This window comes from Mangifera indica, chromosome 10, assembly GCF_011075055.1.
Source record: "Mangifera indica cultivar Alphonso chromosome 10, CATAS_Mindica_2.1, whole genome shotgun sequence".
Taxonomy (NCBI): domain Eukaryota; kingdom Viridiplantae; phylum Streptophyta; class Magnoliopsida; order Sapindales; family Anacardiaceae; genus Mangifera; species Mangifera indica.
Window position 1 is genome coordinate 3,007,823 of NC_058146.1, and position 18,344 is coordinate 3,026,166.

An 18,344-nucleotide genomic window follows, 5' to 3' on the forward strand; every position below is an offset into this window, starting at 1 on the left:
GTGGGTGATGTATGTAATCACGGAAAATGACAAGATGGAAGGACAGACAAAATAGAGAGATAATCATGAGAGAAGTGATTAGGTTTATGGTGCTGACTCTTGTGGGCCTACGTTTAGGCCCATTAGTGTGGAACATCTGATCATTTCTGTAGCTCTGACAGGATCACTTTCTTAATCCTCTCTCAGCAAAATCCTAGAGGCGTGCTTATCCAATTCGGTTGTCCTTTAGGTGTCGTATTTTTATTGGCCAGTTGGTTTGATAGCAACTCATACGCTGTATTGAAAATGATGAATTTATTTCTAGTAATTTAAATCGATGTTAAGTTTATCAAAGTAAAAGATAAATTTGGAAAGGAAGGATGAAGTTCAGTTTACGGTGGGATACAAGTCAATTTGAGTTTAACTTGTTTAAATTTAATTTGATTTGAATATGGTTAAACTCAAATTTGAGATTATTTTGAAAGTGTTTGGATTCAATTTGTTTGGAAAAGTCAAAGTTTAACTCAAATTTAAATTTAAAATATAATTATTTTAATAAATATTTATTAAAATGATATTATTTTAATTAATTTATATTAAATTTTTTAAGTTGATAGGTTTGATGAATCGAACATTTTTGAAACTCTCATTCGAAAATATTAAATTCTTCTATTCAAGTTTAAATTCAAACTCATTTTTTTTGTTTGGGTTGAATTCATTTCCAATTTATTCGAATTAAGTTTAAATAAGTTTAATTCAAATCTAATTCTAGTTTGATTGGGACCCAAGAAATCACTTGGGGTTTATCCTGTGGATTTGTTGCATATATATTGAAAATTCATGTTTGTATAGAACATATATTGACTCTTAAACGAAAATCATTGATGAGATGTTACTCCTTTTATACCTTAATTGGTTCTTATTATTTGCGATGATTAGAAAATAAATATTTAATTCTCAAGCTTGCGAATGTGGATCGGCACAGAAGATAAATTATCATAATAATATTTAATTATTATGGGAGTCATCTAACACAAAAACAGATAGGATGGCATTAGGCTTTGGCTCCACAACTTGGAAAGATAAATAAATTTTCTTTTCTCCGGCCTTAATTTTCCTTCAAACCAAACAGACGAAAAAAGTTAAAATTAAAGACGAACCAGCCTGACTATGCTCCCTTTCACTTATTGCCGTCCTCCACCTTATTAACGTAACTCCATTCAATTTACTTTTTTACCCTTCAAATTAATCCACCTGGGAAGTAACATCTAGAAGGGGCCACTGTCGTCATTTCCCAAAACATCCAACCCTACCCACCGGGAGCTTTTTCATCAAAACTAATCAGCCACGTGAAAACGCCAGTGTAACTTAAAGAAATTACATTACGAAGTAGGTGATAATCGCCCTGCCGCGTACAGTAACGGAAATTTCCGACAGGACGACGAAACTTACTCTGTAGAGTTTGGTCAAGAAGACTGCTTTCGAGTTCTCTTATTCTTAAGACTTAAGAAGAAAGAGCCAAACGACTCACAAAACGTGGCGTTGCAGAGAAGGCAAAGCAGCTGTCGTTGGTCCTGTTGTATTTTTAGAGTTTTGTGTATTTGGAAGAGGGAAATAAATCAAAATCCAAAAGTTTTTCCTTTTGGCGGGAATTCAAACACCTAATCATTGAGGGAGATTCGTTTGATTAGAAAGAGAACGAGGCAGTGAATTTGAATTTCGAATCTTGTGAGTGATTGAGGAAGGAAGAAAAAAAAGAAGAGTGTGTGAGAGAGGGAGGTGGACAAGTATGGGGCTGCCGGACAATTCGATGGGCTTGATTTTGGCCGTCGCGTCGAGCGCGTTTATAGGTTCGAGTTTCATTTTGAAGAAGAAAGGACTGAAACGTGCTGGAGCGTCTGGCACACGAGCAGGTCAGCAGAACTTACCATTTTTCTATAATTTTTTGATCTCTGCTGGTTTCTTTGTCATCCATTGGATTAGTCAGTGTTTGAGAGTTGTGAAGTTCAAATGAAAAAAAATTAACATGTTTTTAAATTTGGAATTGCTTTACTTGCTCTTATCCAACTTTGAATATCATGCAAATTGTTGGAGCTGTAATTTTAACGGAGAAGATGAAAGGCATGTTGAGCTTGAGATCTTGAATGATTTGTTTTGAAGGTTTATGGAAGACATTTGAAAGTACCTTTATGAATCATTTTGTTAAACTATTTTATGAATGAGCTATGAACCCTAGTAAATAGTTTTGGGCTTATGCATTCTTTTGTTTTTAAATTGATTTTCTTTTTTTCTTTTTTTGAATGATTCAGGAATTGGAGGTTACTCCTACTTATTAGAACCACTGTGGTGGGCAGGCATGGTGACAAGTAAGTAAAGCTTTACCGATTTAAGTTACTCTCTCTATTTCTCCTCATCTCACACAGTATGTATTGAACAATCATCACAATTGAATGGATCAATGACTTTTGTATTTGTAATTTTGTAAAAACAGTGATTGTTGGAGAGGTTGTAAATTTTATTGCTTATGTTTATGCCCCTGCCGTTCTGGTCACCCCACTTGGTGCTTTAAGTATAATTATCAGGTAATGAGGTAATCTGATGAAATAAGAGTTTCACTGGATTTCTTTTTATTGAAATTCATGACTAAAAATATTTGAACTTTGATTGAATCTGAGTAGTGCTGTATTAGCACACTTCATGTTGGAGGAACGGCTGCAAAAAATGGGTGTTCTAGGATGTGTCACATGCATTTTTGGGTCAGTGGTGATTGTAATTCATGCACCTCAAGAGCATGCTCCAAGTTCTATACAAGAAATCTGGACTCTGGCAACACAACCAGGTTTCTTTTTTCAGTTTATAGCGTTTTCCTTTTGGATATGTGTTATTAAGCTTCACTATCATGAGAAATTAGTAATTTTTCTTCCTTTACTGTCTCCGTCAACAGCTTTTCTGATTTATGTGGCTGCAACACTTTTAATAGTGTTAGCTCTTGTGCTGTACTTTGAACCTCGCTATGGGCAGACAAACATATTGGTCTACTTGGGAATATGTTCTTTAATGGGTGCACTTACGGTAAAAAAACATTTATTTTAAGTTACCAACTATTTTGTGAGGCTTTGGTGCTCAAGTCAGGTGACATATTTTGTGATATTGTTCAGGTTGTGAGCATAAAAGCCATTGGAATTGCAATAAAACTTACACTAGATGGAATAAATCAAATTGCTTATCTTCAAACTTGGTTTTTTCTCACGGTAGCAGCAATCTGTGTCATTACACAGTTGAACTATTTGAATAAGGTGAGTCTCCTGTAATCAATATTGGTAATTCCAGTGATTCAGGTGTCCATCCTAGTAGTAGCTTGCATGCTTGTCATATGATATGTTAGACTTCTGAACTTAGTTGCTAATTATTCTGTATATGGATGGTTTTAATCTTCTCAAAATTCCAAAACACGGCAACCACCCCTCACATGTGCTCCACTTGTTTCCCTTGAATTGTTTATTAAATGAATTCCGTACCTGAACCTTCTTTAGTGAAGAAGTAGGATTTTGTTGGCCCATTTTCCTCTACGTTTTTTGGATAGATGAAATGTTTAAGACATGTCAATCAACTAGGGGTCCAACATTGTAGAGTTGGCCTGCAGACTAACACTTTTTACATGTTATTTCACTTATGCATTGGATATATGAACTTTCTGAAAAATTATGAACTTTTTATTGAAATCAGCCATTGCATGGAGGTTATCTTTTTATGCCTTTTCAACTTCTCCTGGTTATGCACTTTCCATCAATCGGCACAAAATTTTATTTTATATCACTTTGGGCTCATGGTGTCATTAGTCACGTTTCAACTGAACAGTTGTTTAACATTCTCAGGTTCACTGATGTTAAGAGAATTCTTACTGCAGGCCTTGGATACATTCAATGCGGCAATTGTTTCTCCAGTATATTATGTGATGTTCACAACTCTGGCAATTATTGCAAGTGCAATAATGTTCAAGGTAAAACTATTTATCCTCCCCAAGAATTATCTCTGATGCTGCAGTCCGCAATGATTTAGAAATGAAATGATTAACTTAAATGATATCTTGTTTTATATCTGTTGCAGGATTGGTCTGGTCAGGATGTGAGCAGCATTGCCTCTGAGATATGTGGTTTCATTACTGTGGTTTCAGGAACAATCATACTTCATGCAACAAGAGAACAGGAACCGGCTACTCCTCCAGGTATTATTAGATCTTATCCTACTTTAATCTGCTTGTGGTTTCCATTTGCTTGGTTATCCAGGTTTAAACCATTAATATTGAGGTGGTGTCAGGTCTCTTCCGTCCGATTTATATCTGATCAAAATAGTATATGGAGTTCCTTGGTTTTTTATCCATGTCTGCAAAAGCATCCACCTAAACATAAATGTTGTTTCTGGTCTGACCTTTAGGGTGAACCAGGTTTAGCAAGAAACAATTGTAATTGGCATCTAGCCATTTTTGGATTAACATGAATTGATGAGTGTCTTTACTATGCAGCAGGAACTGTAACATGGTCTGTCAGTGGTGACTCAGTAAAGAGTGCTGAAAATGAACACTTAATTACTATACACAGTTCAGATTACTACGTGCAATGAGATTTTCCTTTAAGTGAATTATGAAGAGTTTAATTTCCTACCCGGCATCAAGAATCCAAATTTTGGAGGGTCGAGAGATTCCTCATTTTACAACCTTTTGGTAAATTCTGCATATGCCTCTTCTGGACACGCTGTAATACAAATCCCAGAATATCTATGTTTGTGGATATGAAGTTCAGCATATGGGTTGACGATTACATTGCAGTATCAACAACAATGCAGAGACATAATCTCACAACAGGTTCAAAGATACATAGTTCTGAATATTTGTACATATCAATGTTTGTGAATATCAAGTTGAGTTGATTCTCTTCTCATTTCACTGTTTCATATCTAGTAAATTTTGTTTTGCTTGATTTTCCGAACAATTAGGATGTGTTCTATTTGTTTGTTATCTTTAAACATATTGAGTTTCCCTATGAAATCTAGACAAGGCAGATTGGATTCGGGTAGGCACGACAATGGGCATGCCCGTTGTGTCAAGTTTGGTGCGGCCTATCATGTCTTGGGCTTAGAAAGTTGGGCTGAACTATTAGAATTGTAGTGTTTGGAGCACGATCTAAGGTCTCTTAGATCATGGTTTTGCAGGCATTTAACAGATTCATCCGTCATATAATATCATCAAATTAATAATTTATTATATATAAATCCAATCTCTTGTCATGTTTAGACCAGAGAATCAACCTAGGGTGACAATACTTATAGAGTAGGATTGGAGTAGGTGAAACAAATCGAATTTGGATTTAAATAAAATCAAACTGAAAAATAATAATAAGAACTATGTGCATCATTCTAAATTGAAATACTATATTATTATTATGTCGTTGGTATGGTTAATTAGATTCTCACTAAATGTCAAAAAAAAAAAAAAAATAATAATAATATATGGAATAAAAAAATTCTTTTAAATCAAGGCTGTCCACTCAATCAAATCGAAAACATCCTTATCATCACGGAGTCTCTCACAGTCATCTTGACCCTACGATTGTATTCTGATCCCCTCCCCTTCCATAAACCTCACGCCCCGCGTCTTGGCCTCTAACTAACGGAAAGCAAAGCAAAGCAAATTCAGAGTGGCAGTGGCAGAGGGAAAGCTTCAGCAGCTATGGCGGTAACCTTGTCTACTCCGTGGTTCAAGCCCGGCGCATGGGCTATAGATGTCGAGGAACACGAGGCTGAACTTCAACAGCAAAAGCAAGAACATGACACCAATAATGAAATCAACGATTTCCCATCCCTAGTCGTAGCTGCCGCCACCAAAACCAAGAAGAAAAAGGGCCAGACTCTCTCCTTAGCCGAGTTTAACTCCGTTGGACAGCCGACTTAGCCGAGTCGATCGCAGGGCCTTACTCATGAAGATGTCCTCGTCCTCCCCACCGGGCCCGCCAGCGCTCCACTGAAGAACTCGAACGCTCTCATCTCGGAGGCGGCTTCAAAAACTACGGCTCCAGTAATAGATATAGTAACAATTCTTTTGGTTCTAAAAATAGTGAAGATTCTTCCGGCTCTCGTTGGGCCTCTTCTAGGGTTTCTATTCGAATAGAGAATCTCAGCCGTCATCACGTGCCGACGAGATCGATAATTGGGCAGCAGCGAACAAGTCTGCGCCCAGCACAAGGAGTGGGGGTTTCTTTGATTCGCAGTCATCCAAGGCTGATGACAGTGACAGCTGGGTTTCGAACAGGACTGAAACTCGGAACCGATTCAGTTTCAACAGTGGTGTCGAGAGGAAGAGTAGTTTCGATTAATTGTAAAGAGATAGGGATAATTGGGGGAAGAAAAGAGAGGAGGGTTGTGAGAGTGAGAGGCCTAGGCCAAGGTTGGTTTTGCAGCCACGTTCGGTGCCTTTGAATGAAGGGGGTGCGAATGTAGTGAAACCTAAGGGAGTGAATCGGTTTGGCGAGGCAAGGCCAAGAGAGCAGGCGTTGTCGGAGAAAGGGATGGATCCCAAAGAAATTGACGGAAAGCTTGAGGTGATGAGGATTAAAGAGGAGAAGGCTGATATGCCCTCGTTTGGGAGGAGGGGATTTGGTAATGGGCGCGGTGGGTTTGGTGAGAGCAGAAGTTGGAGGAAGAATGACTCTTGACTCGGTTGATTAAACCAGACAAAGGTTCGTTTCTTGTGATAACTTTTATCTCAAAAGTTATTCTTTTTTAAGAAGAATTGTGCATGTTATTGTGATGATTATGGTTCTTAAAAAGAAGAAAGTGTTAATGTGTTATTGTGATCAATGCACATAGTTGTTCACTTGGAATTCTATGGACTTGTAAAATTATAGGGTTTATAGAAGTATACTTTTGGTTGGACTTGGATGTGGCTTTCTGTGGTAAACATTTATGATTTGGAAAAATAGTAATGTGTTGTTTTCTTTTTGTCTGTGCATTTGTTAGACTAATTTACGGTATATTGATGCATGTTTTACTACTCTTTAGGTCTATAAATGTCTCTATAAATGATTTCTAATTTATAGTAGCTGTAATGGCTTAGCATCTGGTTAGGACCTGTCCAACTGTGGAAGTTTTTACTTGTGGTGTTTTCTTCAGTGCGGTAAATGGCACATCCAGTTATGTGGTTTTGCAATGAATGTATTCTTATTTGCATATGCTAACCAAAATCCAATTCCCGTGTTTGGTTCCACATAATTTACGGTATTATGTCTTAAGATTAAGTTGCTTATTTACCTTTTTCAGTGATAATAAAAAGACATATAGGCAAGTATATTTACCACCTTTCGGTTGTGAGATACTGATGCTAAACTTACTAGAATTTACTAGAATATAAAACATCAGAACTATGCCTCGATTAAAATTTAAAGTGCTTCCACTACATGAAAATACACCCAACTCTTCAGTTTGATAAATTTTTCCCAATCACAAGAATGTCGTATTTGTACCCACCCTGAACTTCAGAGCATAATCACATGTGTTGGTTGGACTAGATACATGTTGCTTTAGAGAAAGAGACTTAGGGTCTGATGAAAACCTTCTAGCATTAGTTCAATAGAAAAGGTATTTTTTTTGGTAAGTAGTTCAATAGGAAAGGTTTCTCATGTTTGATCTATATTTTCAGTTAAGACATACTTTTATTGACAATATGTACTTGTTGGTAGCCTATATTTTTTCTAATCAATATTTTAAGGTGGTTTGCACCCAAATTTGGGGCCAGTGCAATGCATGAATGTATGATGTGTTGGTTTATGACCCACAAAACTCAATGTAATCTAATTTTTGTTTTCTTTATGTTTAGTGCTGAGAAAACTGAGAGCTGACATTCTGAAGTAAAAGTTGGGGATGGGCATGCTGATGAGAGACTTGACAGCGGAAACATTGAAGTGAATTGAGTATGGAAATTGAGAAATGTGAAGGAAGGAAATTATACTATTTCCATAACTTTTACCACGGTGGGATGCTGCAATTAGACAATTTTGGTAGGCTTTAATTTAGTGACACTAGTTTGGCCATTTTGTCTTGTTTTGATAGCCAGTGTTCTGATTTAGAATTATCCATGTTGTTACTGTAATGGTATTAATAAATCTATGTTTCCCCTTTTGTGTTGAGTAAGTTACTACATTATTAAATTGGGTTCACATGATTTTGAATCTTCCATTGTTTTGAAATGTTGGTCCAATAAATCAAGAAAGATTATCTGTATGCGGAATTTCGCCTTTTCATTTGTTGCACTTCCTTATTTTCCTATTGTATTATTTGACATTTCTTGCTTGGAGCACCTTGCAGAACTGTGCTTTGGGACTAGTCCTTGAAGCTCAAAGAAGGATGTAGAAAGTCGCATTTTGGGTGTATAAAGATGGGTTTGAAATTATACAAGAGTCGATTTTGTATGAAGATTCCAGTTATAAAAACAATGTGGGGTTGCTTGTCTAGTCAATTATTAATCATTCAATCATATAGTGGTATGTTGAGCACATTATTTATATATATAATCTTATTGATTAATCAAGGGGGCCTTGTTCCTTCTTGTGGCTTGCATGTCCAGGCTGTGAAGCACATAATCTTTATGTACGGCTTACCATAATGTGCAGAGATTAAGGCTGCGAATCTAAAATGGTGAATGAAGCGAAATTTAACCCTTTATGAGCACAAAAATATCTCAAAAACTAATTAAATAAACCCTGCCATGCCCAAGTTTTAACACTAATCAAGCCTATGGCAACAAGGAGAAGTTAGAGATGAACTTTCAAGATGTTTTGAAACTTCAACCATATCAGAAAATTCTCAATGCTAGCTTAATCAGAATAAGCGAACAGTAAATTTATCAGTACATGTTTGACTTAAGAAATTGATGGTACCGTTTTGGAAGCAAGCAAGCACATCTCGCCATTAAAATCAGTCAGTGCCCTCGGCTACTTTAACATCAACCAAAACCCAGCAACATCTAAAGGTTGAAATCTCTTGATGAGCTCAAAACATCTGGATGTCGATTTAGTAGGGTTAGGTGCCGATCCTTTGTTCAGTTTTGTTTTTTAATATTTTTATTGTCTATGAATATATTAATATATATAGGATATGATTAGCATTATATATATAATTTTTTTATATAATTTTATATATAAATAATAATATATTATTATATAATAAATAATTAAAGATGAAAAATAAAATAATATTTAATTGATTGGGTAATCGGTTAGTCCGCTATCACATGGTGCCAAAGACCTAAAAAGCCGAATGGGATTGTGAGTGACTCCAAAAACAGATAACATTTTCCCCAAAAGAACCAATTAAAAATTGACCAAACAAATAAGAAAAATAGTAGTAGGTAGGAAGTTTACAGGAAGGTTCTCAAAAAAATAAAATGGAATTAAAAAACTAGTCCCTCTCTATGGCAACTTGCAAGTCAAGTCAAGAAGAATACGATTGGTTTATAGTCGAACCCTCAACTGCACTGGGCAAGGAGGATTGACGGAAACCACAACAATCTCTCTGTCACTTTCTCATTTGTCATTTACAGATCTGCATTTTCTCATACTTTCTAACTCTAATCTTTCTCTGCCAACGTTGTAACTTTGAATTAAGCACTACCCAGAAATAAAAAATTCATCTTTTTTTTTATCTCATAAACCAAACAACCAAAAGAGGGAAACATGTTCTTTACTACTACTCAAATCCCATCTACCAGGACTATAATATCTGCGGCTGCCTCAGCGGCTGCCGCGGCGGTGCTTGTTCGGAAGCTTGCACATGACTATTTGCCTTATGAGGTACAAACCTACTTGTTCTTGAAGGTTAGAGATTTCATTGCACGGTTCTCTAATGACTTGACTTTAGTCATTGAAGAATATGATGATGGTCTTAATCAAAACAAGCTCTTTAAAGCTGCAACAATTTATCTTGAACCCAAAATCCCCCCTTATGTGAGAAGACTCAAAATCAACCTGACAAAAGAAGAAACCAAGGTTTCACTCTCTGTGGAAAAGAATGAAGAGATTGTTGATAAATTCAATGGGGTTCATTTGACATGGAGATTTGTATCAAAACAAACCCCATCAAAGGTTGTCCACGACCCAGATCATTTCGGCTCAAAGGTTCAGAGTGAGGCTAAGTTTTTTGAGCTGAGTTTTCACAAGAAGCATAAAGATATGATCTTGGAGACGTACATCCCTCATATCATGAAGAAATCAAAGGAAATAAACAAGGAAAAGAAGACTCTGAAGCTTCATACTTTGAGATATGATCTGATGCACGGAAGGAAATCAGATGTGTGGCAATCAGTGAATCTAGATCATCCAGCAACTTTTGATACTCTAGCGATGGATTCGAATTTGAAGAGAAAGTTAATGGAGGATCTAGACAGGTTTGTGAAGAGGAAAGAATTTTACAAGAGAGTGGGGAAGGCATGGAAAAGAGGGTACTTGTTGTTTGGGCCTCCAGGGACTGGCAAGTCAAGCTTGATTGCTGCAATGGCAAATTATCTCAACTTTGATATTTATGACTTGGAATTGGCAAGTGTTGGAGGGAATAGTGCGTTCAGGAAGTTGTTGGTTACCACGCAGAATAAATCCATCCTGGTTGTAGAGGACATTGATTGTTCACTGGAGTTGCAGGATCGGCTTGCAGAGACAAAGAAGGTTCTTGCTACGAGTTTTAATCCTAGTCACACAGTTGGATTAAATCTACCAAATCAGGTATTATTATCCTTTTCTTTGTTTAAGTGGTTGAACCAGTACAACTAGAGCTAGGTCTGAATTGAATTGATTTGCACTAAAAAATTGGCTTGACTTAATTCGATTTGATTCAATTTGAATTTGTTTCGAGTTTGAATAAGAATATTTGACTTATTTTGAAATCAAATTAAACTCAAACTAGAGAGAGAGAGAGAGACAAAGTTTGATTTAATTTGATCCACAAGTTTAATAGATAGTTTGATTTAGTTCGAATTTGGCTCAAAACTTAATTAGAATTATATTAAACAATTGTTAAAAAGACATTATTTTATTTATTATTAGATAAAACGATATTATTTTATCAATAAATTACGAATTTAAACTATAAATCCGAACTATAAATTCAAATTATAAACTCAAATTGAATTATTTTTATTCAAACTAAACTCCAACCATCCTTAATTTTGACCCTCAAATCAAATTGCTTTTTATTTGAACTCAAATCAAAAGGTGTTTAAACTCAATTTAATTCGTCTCTACCCTTGAATATGATGACTCTGATGCTATTCTTATAAAGAGATGCTGTACATCCTTTACAATGTGCACATATTTCTTTCCAGTTTCTGGTGATTCTTGGGTAACATGTTCACGTTTATTTTTCAGTTTCTGGTGACATTATCAGGATTGCTAAACTTCCTAGATGGGTTGTGGTCAAGCTGTGGAGATGAGAGGATTATAATCTTCACCACCAATCACAAACACAGACTTGACCCAGCATTGTTGCGGCCTGGCCGCATGGATGTGCATATCCACATGTCCTATTGCACACCATTCGGATTCAAAGTGCTGGCCTCCAATTACCTTGGGATCACAGAGCATCCACTTTTCACAGAGATTGAAGAACTGATAGAGGAAACTAAGGTGACTCCGGCAGAGATCGCTGAGCAGCTGATGAGGGATGAGGAAGTAGAAATTGCACTCAGAGGCCTGATTGAGTTTCTTGAGGATAAGAGAGAAAGTGGTGAAAATAAAGCTGGTGAAGCTGAAATGGTAACAATTGTGGAAGAAGAAGGAAAGAAACAGGGCCAGCCTGAGGGAAATACAGATGGAAAAGTTATTGTGTTTGATCAAACAAAATGTGGAAAAGCCCCAAATCATTAATTTATTGGGCAATTTGGCACAATTTTGAAGCCTGGTACGTTGAATTCTGCCACTCTTAATCAACTTGTCTATTTCCATAAGATGCCGTAATTAGACAATTTTGGTAGGAATCAATTCAGTGACACCAGTTTGGCCCTTTTGGCTTGTTTTGATAGCCAGTTTTCCGATTTAGAATTATCCATGTTGTTACTGTAATGGTATTAAATTATAAATTTATGTTTCCCCTTTTGTGTTGAGTGAGTTGCTGCATTATTAAATTGGGTTCATGTGATTATGGATCTTCAATTGTTTTGAAATTTCGTACTGATAGGTAAACTCAAGGTTTCACCCAGGGTTTTTCTTCCGTGAGCTTTAATACTCTATTAGTTTTATTAACCCTTGAGATCATTGTTTGTATGTATTGTTTTATTGCTAATGCACGTATTATCACAGCAAATCTAAAATGATGAACGAAGTGAAATTCAACCCATTATGAGCACAAAAATATTTCAGAAACTAATCATTCAGGTCTGCCATGCCCAACTTTTAACACTAATCAAACTTTTGGCTATAATGAAAAAAAGTTAGAGATGAATAACTTTCAAGATGTTTTGAATTCTTGTTGCTGGCTTAATCAGAATAAGTGAACAGTTACTCCAACATCATCCAAAACCCCCCAACATCTAAAAGTTGAAATATCTTATCAACTCAAAACATTTGTCAAAGTCTGCCATAAAAAAATGAAGTCTGTGATTGAAAATATGAGCCCAGTTCATTTAATGTGTCAAAATATGCTGTCTTTTTTCGCTATGGTCTTTGTCTCTGAATTTATGTACGTATAATATATGCAGGTTGGTCGGCTCTATCACAAAGTGCCAAGGCTCAAAATACTAAATGGGATTGTGAAAATCCAAAAGCAATAACCTTTTCCCCAAAAAAATCAATTAAATATTGCCTAACAAATAGGAAGATTAACAACAAAGAACAATCAAGTTGGAAAACTAGCCCCCTCTCTAGGCATTTTGCAAGTCAGTTAAAAAAAAAATAAAGTCAAGCAGAAACACAATTGGTTTAAAGTCCAACCCCAACTGCACTAAGCAAGGAAGATAGATGGAAACTACAACAATCTCTCTTCACTTTCTCATTTCTCATTCACACTTATGCATTTTCTTATACTTTGAATTAAGCACTACCCAGAAATCAAAAACTCATCTTTTTTTTCTCATAAATCAAACAACCCAAAAAGAGAAATATGTTCTTTAATACTACTCAAATCCCATCTACCAAGACTATAGTATCAGCAACTGCCACAGCGGTGCTTGTTCGGAAACTTGCACGTGACTATTTGCCTTATGAGGTACAATCAGACTTTGTTCTTGAAGCTTAGAGATTTCATTTCAGGATTCTCTAATGAGTTGACTTTAGTCATTGAAAAATATGATGATGGTCTTAATCTAAACAAGCTCTTTAGAGCTGCAAAGCTTTATCTGGAACCAAAGATTCCCCCTTATGTGAGATGAATCAAAATCCACCTGCCAAAAAAAGAAACCAAGGTTTCACTCTCTGTGGAAAAGAATGAAGAGATTGTTGATAAATTTAATGGGGTTCATTTGACATGGAGATTTGTATCAAAAGAAACCCCATCAAAGGCCGTCCACGGCCCAGACTATTTCGGCTCAAAGGTTCGGAATGAGGCCAAGTATTTTTTGCTGAGTTTTCACAAGAAGCATAAAGATATGATCTTGGAGAAATACATACCACGTATCATGACTAAATCAGCTGAAATAAACAGGGAAAAGAAGACTGACGCTTCATACATTGAGATATGATCGGGTGAACGGAAGGAAATCAGATTTGTGACAAACAGCTAATTCTGTGTACCGTGAAAAATAATTGAAAGGCCAAAGGACTATTTCCCACCCAAACTATACTGTTTCTCCAAGTTTTTTCTGGTTAATTTTAAAAATCACATTTATCTACTTATGATCAATTAAAATTAATTAAATCTGTTAGTTATATCATTTTTTCTCTAAATCCTAAAAACTAACAATTTTCCTTTAACTCAAGTTTTTAAAAACAATGTTTTCTCCTTTAGAGTTTTCAAGTTTTCAGATTCAATTTTTCAATGACGTTTCTTTCTCTCTGACAACCTCTAAGTGATGCTCTTTCTCTCTGATGCAACCTCCTTTTGGCGGCTCTCTTCGACGTCTTTGTCTCGACGAAAACAAGTTATCGCCCATCCAATCAAGAAAATGATCATTTTTTAAAGTTAATTTGTAAGGCATTTAATGTGTTCACATTAACTTTTTGGCTAAAGTCTCTCAAGTGGTGGAAAAATTTACCATACATAACACTTTTCTTTGAATTTTCATCACTTACAGATAATTATATTAACTCTGTTAAAAAAAACTCAATAGGATAAAAATCAAAGCAAAGAAACATAATTATTTAATTTTCGTAAAGTGGGTTGGATGTGTTAAAACTGTCTCATAAAAACCCTTACTAGAAAAACCTAATAAAAAAAAAGTACAGTGCACATTTTATCCAAAATGTGATAAACTTAAAAAATTTACTTTCCCTTTTTATAATGAGATTAATTTGGTTGTCTATTAAGTTGTTGCATACCGATGTTATACACTAACTTTTCAAATGATGATATCAGTAATGTTTTGATAAACAAATTTGTAAGATTCTCACTAGATTTTATTTTTTTGACATCAATTTTCTGCTCTACTAGAACAAATTTATAAGATACGTTAGGGTTTGTTTTCTTTAATATATCCATCTCTAATTTGAGTAATACATGATGCATTATCATCATATAATATGAAAGAAGTGTTTGTTGTAGAAGAAAAATTGCATGTATTCCGAATATGATGGGTGACAAACTGTAACAATATGCTTTCTTGACCGGCTTCATGGAGAGCTAGAATCTTTGAATGATTTGAAGATGTTACAATTAAAATATATTTGATAGAGCATCAGGATATCATTGTATCATTATAAGTAAAAACATATCTCATCTGCGAGCAGGCCATATGAGGGTCAGAAAGATAACCAACATCTGCATATATAATCAAATTAGGATTTTTAGGGGATTTGACAGAATAGAATAATCTTAAATCTCTAGTCTCACATAGGTAACAAAATATATATTTGATTCTATTCTAATAGTGATAAGTTGGTATAAAGCTAAATCGGATCAATAAATTGACTGCGAAAAATATATCCGGTCTAGTGCATTAGACCAAATATAATAGGGTTCCAATAACATTAAGATACAATACTTTAGAACCAAGTGTTTTTTTCATCTTCTTCTTTAGGACAAAATAAGTCCTTTTTTGGATTGAGAGATCAAACAATCATTGGGGTATTCAAAGGATAAGTTGTATCCATATTAAAACGTTTTAATAATTTTTCAATATACTTTGCTTGATGGATAAGTATTTCATTTAAATTATGTTTGATCTACAAGCTGAGACGATATTTTATTTTTCGCAAATCTTTCTTCTCAAATTCCTTTTTTAGATATTCAGTAGTTTTTTAGAGCTCTTCTAGAGTCTTAATTAAATTCATTGCATCAACATAAACTGTTATAATGACAAATCTTAATTCTAACATTTTATAAAGACACATGAGCGTATATAGTTATTCACGTACTCTTCTTTTTTAAAATAATCACTGAAGCAATTGTATCACATTCTTTCAGATTATTTTAATTCATATAATTATCTATGTAATTTAATTGAGTATATATCTTTTGAATTGCCATTTTTACTTCAAGCAATTTAAATTTTTCAGGGGGTTTCATATAAATTTTAGTATCAAAGTTTTTATACAAATAAACAGTAACTATATCTATTAGACGCATATCCAATCATTCAGAGACTGTTAAACTGATTAAATATTTGAATGTGATTATATCTATCATATGTGTATATGTTTCATCAAAGTTTGTACTTGGCCTTTGGGAAAAGCTTTAGGTTACAAGTCTGATTTTATATTTAGTAATCTCATTTTTCTTATTTCTTTTTCTCATAAATATCCATTTATATCCAATGTGTTATATGTCCTTAGGGGTTGGAACCACATGCCCAAAAACACTTGATATTTTGCTAGAGAAGCTAATTCTGTTCGAATTACTTCTTTGTCTGCACCCAACCACAATACATAGTTCAAAATCATCATCATTCATAATTTTAATAGTTATTACAAATGAGAATACATCATCAATGTTAACTATTTTACAGTTTCATATCTCTCGTATATAAATATAATTTAAAGATATTTTAAAATTTTTATTTTCCTATTTTTCAAAATTTTATACAATTTTAGGAGTTTGTATCACTTCAAGGATTTGTATCACTTTAGAAATTTAAGTCTTTTCAGAGACCTTAACCTCTTCTAGAAGAATATTAGAGAGTATGAATTTTTTATTTATTTTAGAATCATCATTATTGATATCTGTTTGATTATTTATCTTTTTTTTTTAGAAATAATGTCATTCGATCTAACAGATTTACCACACTTTTGATGTGCAATAGACTGATCAATCACGATTCGAATAGACTATTCAATAATCATATTAATTTTTATTGGTGTATTGACAATTGGTGCATACGTTCTTATCAATTTTGTCATATCTACAAATGCATAGAGTATTTGATTGACAATAATTTGTAAACGCATTATCCTTTACACTTCAGTTTCACATTGAAAAATACGAAGATCTAAATAAGACATGGTAAGTATGTATCAAGTAAGTTTATGCCTAACTTCAGGAGGCCTTTTTTTTTTTTTGCTAAAAGTAGGAGTGTTGTCCCATCAAAATGACAATCTACAAATCGTACAGTAAAAAGATCATCTGCTAATAGTTTCAAATATCTGATAATGTATAGTGAATTATATCTAATATAAATTCTTAAATGATGTTAAGGTTCCATTTTTTTGCATTGAAGAAATGCTATAGGGACATATACGACAAAATTAAATATTATCAAATGAGATATATCATGTTGGTAATCAATAACTAATTATAGAAGAGAATATTGATTATAAGAGGAAAGTCGCAAGCTAATTAACGTAGCAACATGTAATATAACATTTTCCCACATAGAAGTTGGTAATTAAGTTCTTAATGAGGTACGTACAATTAATTGAAGTCGTTTGATAAGAGACTCGGTTAATTTATTTTGAGTGTGGACATGTAGAACTAGATGTTCAACATCAATCCCCATAGACATGTAATACTCATCAAATGTCTCAGATATAAATTCACTAGTATTATCTAGTCGTATTGACTTGATCGAATAATTTACGAAATGCATCTTTAATTTGATAATTTATGTTAATAGTTTAGCAAATACAACATTTCAAATTGACAACATGCATCAATTAAGACTATAAAATAATGAAATGGCTACCTAATGGATGAATGAGTTTACATATATCCCCTTGAATTTTTTGTAGGAATAATGAAGATTCAACTCTAATTTTAGAGGAAGAAAGACTTATTATTAATTTGTCTTGAGAACAAGCGGTGTAGAATTTTTCATCGGACAATAAAATTTTGTGATTTTTTAGTGCATGTCCATATGAAGTTTCAACAATTCAACACATCATTGTAGATCTTGAGTAACCTAGACGATCATGTCAAAGCATAAAGACTTTTGGATAAAAAACTCTTGGTTCGATATTGTATAGGTTTCAATTGTCTTGTATTTATCCTTCTGGGACATTTTATTTACTCAATTTTTTAAGACTCATATATTCAAGGTGGAGACTCATGTAAAAAACCTATTTAATTATATTTATCCAATTTTAGAAACTTCAAGTTTAAATATTGTTCATATTCACAAAACTTCTAATTTTATTAAAAATTATTGATATTAATTTTTGAAACTTCATGTTCAAATATTCTCTCATATTTATAAAACAGTTGGTTTTGTAAGGGGAATATTGGGATTAATTTTTCGAAACTTCATATTTATATATTATCTCATGTTTACAAAATTTCTAGTTTTGTAATTAGTATTTAGAATATTGTGGTATGTAAACTTTAATTCTGATTATATTTCAAACTTAAACTTCATATTTTTCACAATTTATACAAACTTCAGGTTGTAAATGTAATATAATTAATATAAAATAAATAAATATTTTAATAAAATATGAGACTCCAAGCCCATATATATAAATATATATTCTCACGATTTCATAAACTTCAGGTTACAAATCTAATTCAATTATTATATTATAAATATATATTCAAATGATATTCAGGAGTTCAGATGTAGATTCATAATTTTACAAACTTCAAATTATAAATGATATTAGAACTTCAAGTTCAGGTTCATAATTTTGTAAACTTTAGATTATAAATGATATTCAAGATTTCAGGTTCAAATTCATAATTTTACAAACTTTATATTGCAAATATAATACAATTATAAATGAAAAATTAAATAGAAAAACAACAAAAAT

At 33.7% G+C, this 18,344-nt stretch overlaps 3 protein-coding genes across 6 annotated transcripts; all 3 read left to right on the top strand.

Moving 5' to 3' along the window:
• The first annotated feature begins 1,145 nt into the window (after positions 1-1,145).
• On the top strand, positions 1,146-8,557 carry LOC123227916 (probable magnesium transporter NIPA6). Of its 4 annotated transcripts, XM_044653051.1 has the most exons (11): positions 1,149-1,892; positions 2,289-2,345; positions 2,471-2,561; positions 2,658-2,818; positions 2,924-3,051; positions 3,138-3,275; positions 3,887-3,979; positions 4,087-4,204; positions 4,502-4,840; positions 7,847-8,027; positions 8,335-8,557. In XM_044653051.1, exons 1-9 carry the CDS (start codon positions 1,769-1,771, stop codon positions 4,597-4,599), a joined length of 1,008 nt encoding a protein of 335 aa, XP_044508986.1. In that variant the 5' UTR covers positions 1,149-1,768; the 3' UTR covers positions 4,600-4,840; positions 7,847-8,027; positions 8,335-8,557. The 4 variants fall into 4 exon arrangements, with proteins under 4 accessions (XP_044508988.1, XP_044508986.1, XP_044508985.1 ...); XM_044653050.1 differs by lacking the exon at positions 8,335-8,557 and having other exon boundaries at positions 7,847-8,160; XM_044653052.1 differs by lacking the exon at positions 8,335-8,557 and having other exon boundaries at positions 4,505-4,840; positions 7,847-8,160.
• Positions 5,705-6,686, top strand: LOC123227799 (eukaryotic translation initiation factor 4B3-like). Its single transcript, XM_044652929.1, has 3 exons — positions 5,705-5,898; positions 6,090-6,333; positions 6,432-6,686. The coding sequence occupies exons 1-3, from the start codon at positions 5,705-5,707 to the stop codon at positions 6,684-6,686; spliced, it is 693 nt and encodes a 230-aa protein (XP_044508864.1).
• An 888-nt stretch (positions 8,558-9,445) lies between the features above and the next one.
• On the top strand, positions 9,446-12,118 carry LOC123226853 (AAA-ATPase At3g50940-like). Its single transcript, XM_044651371.1, has 2 exons — positions 9,446-10,742; positions 11,385-12,118. The coding sequence occupies exons 1-2, from the start codon at positions 9,702-9,704 to the stop codon at positions 11,880-11,882; spliced, it is 1,539 nt and encodes a 512-aa protein (XP_044507306.1). The 5' UTR covers positions 9,446-9,701; the 3' UTR covers positions 11,883-12,118.
• Positions 12,119-18,344: the final 6,226 nt, after the last annotated feature.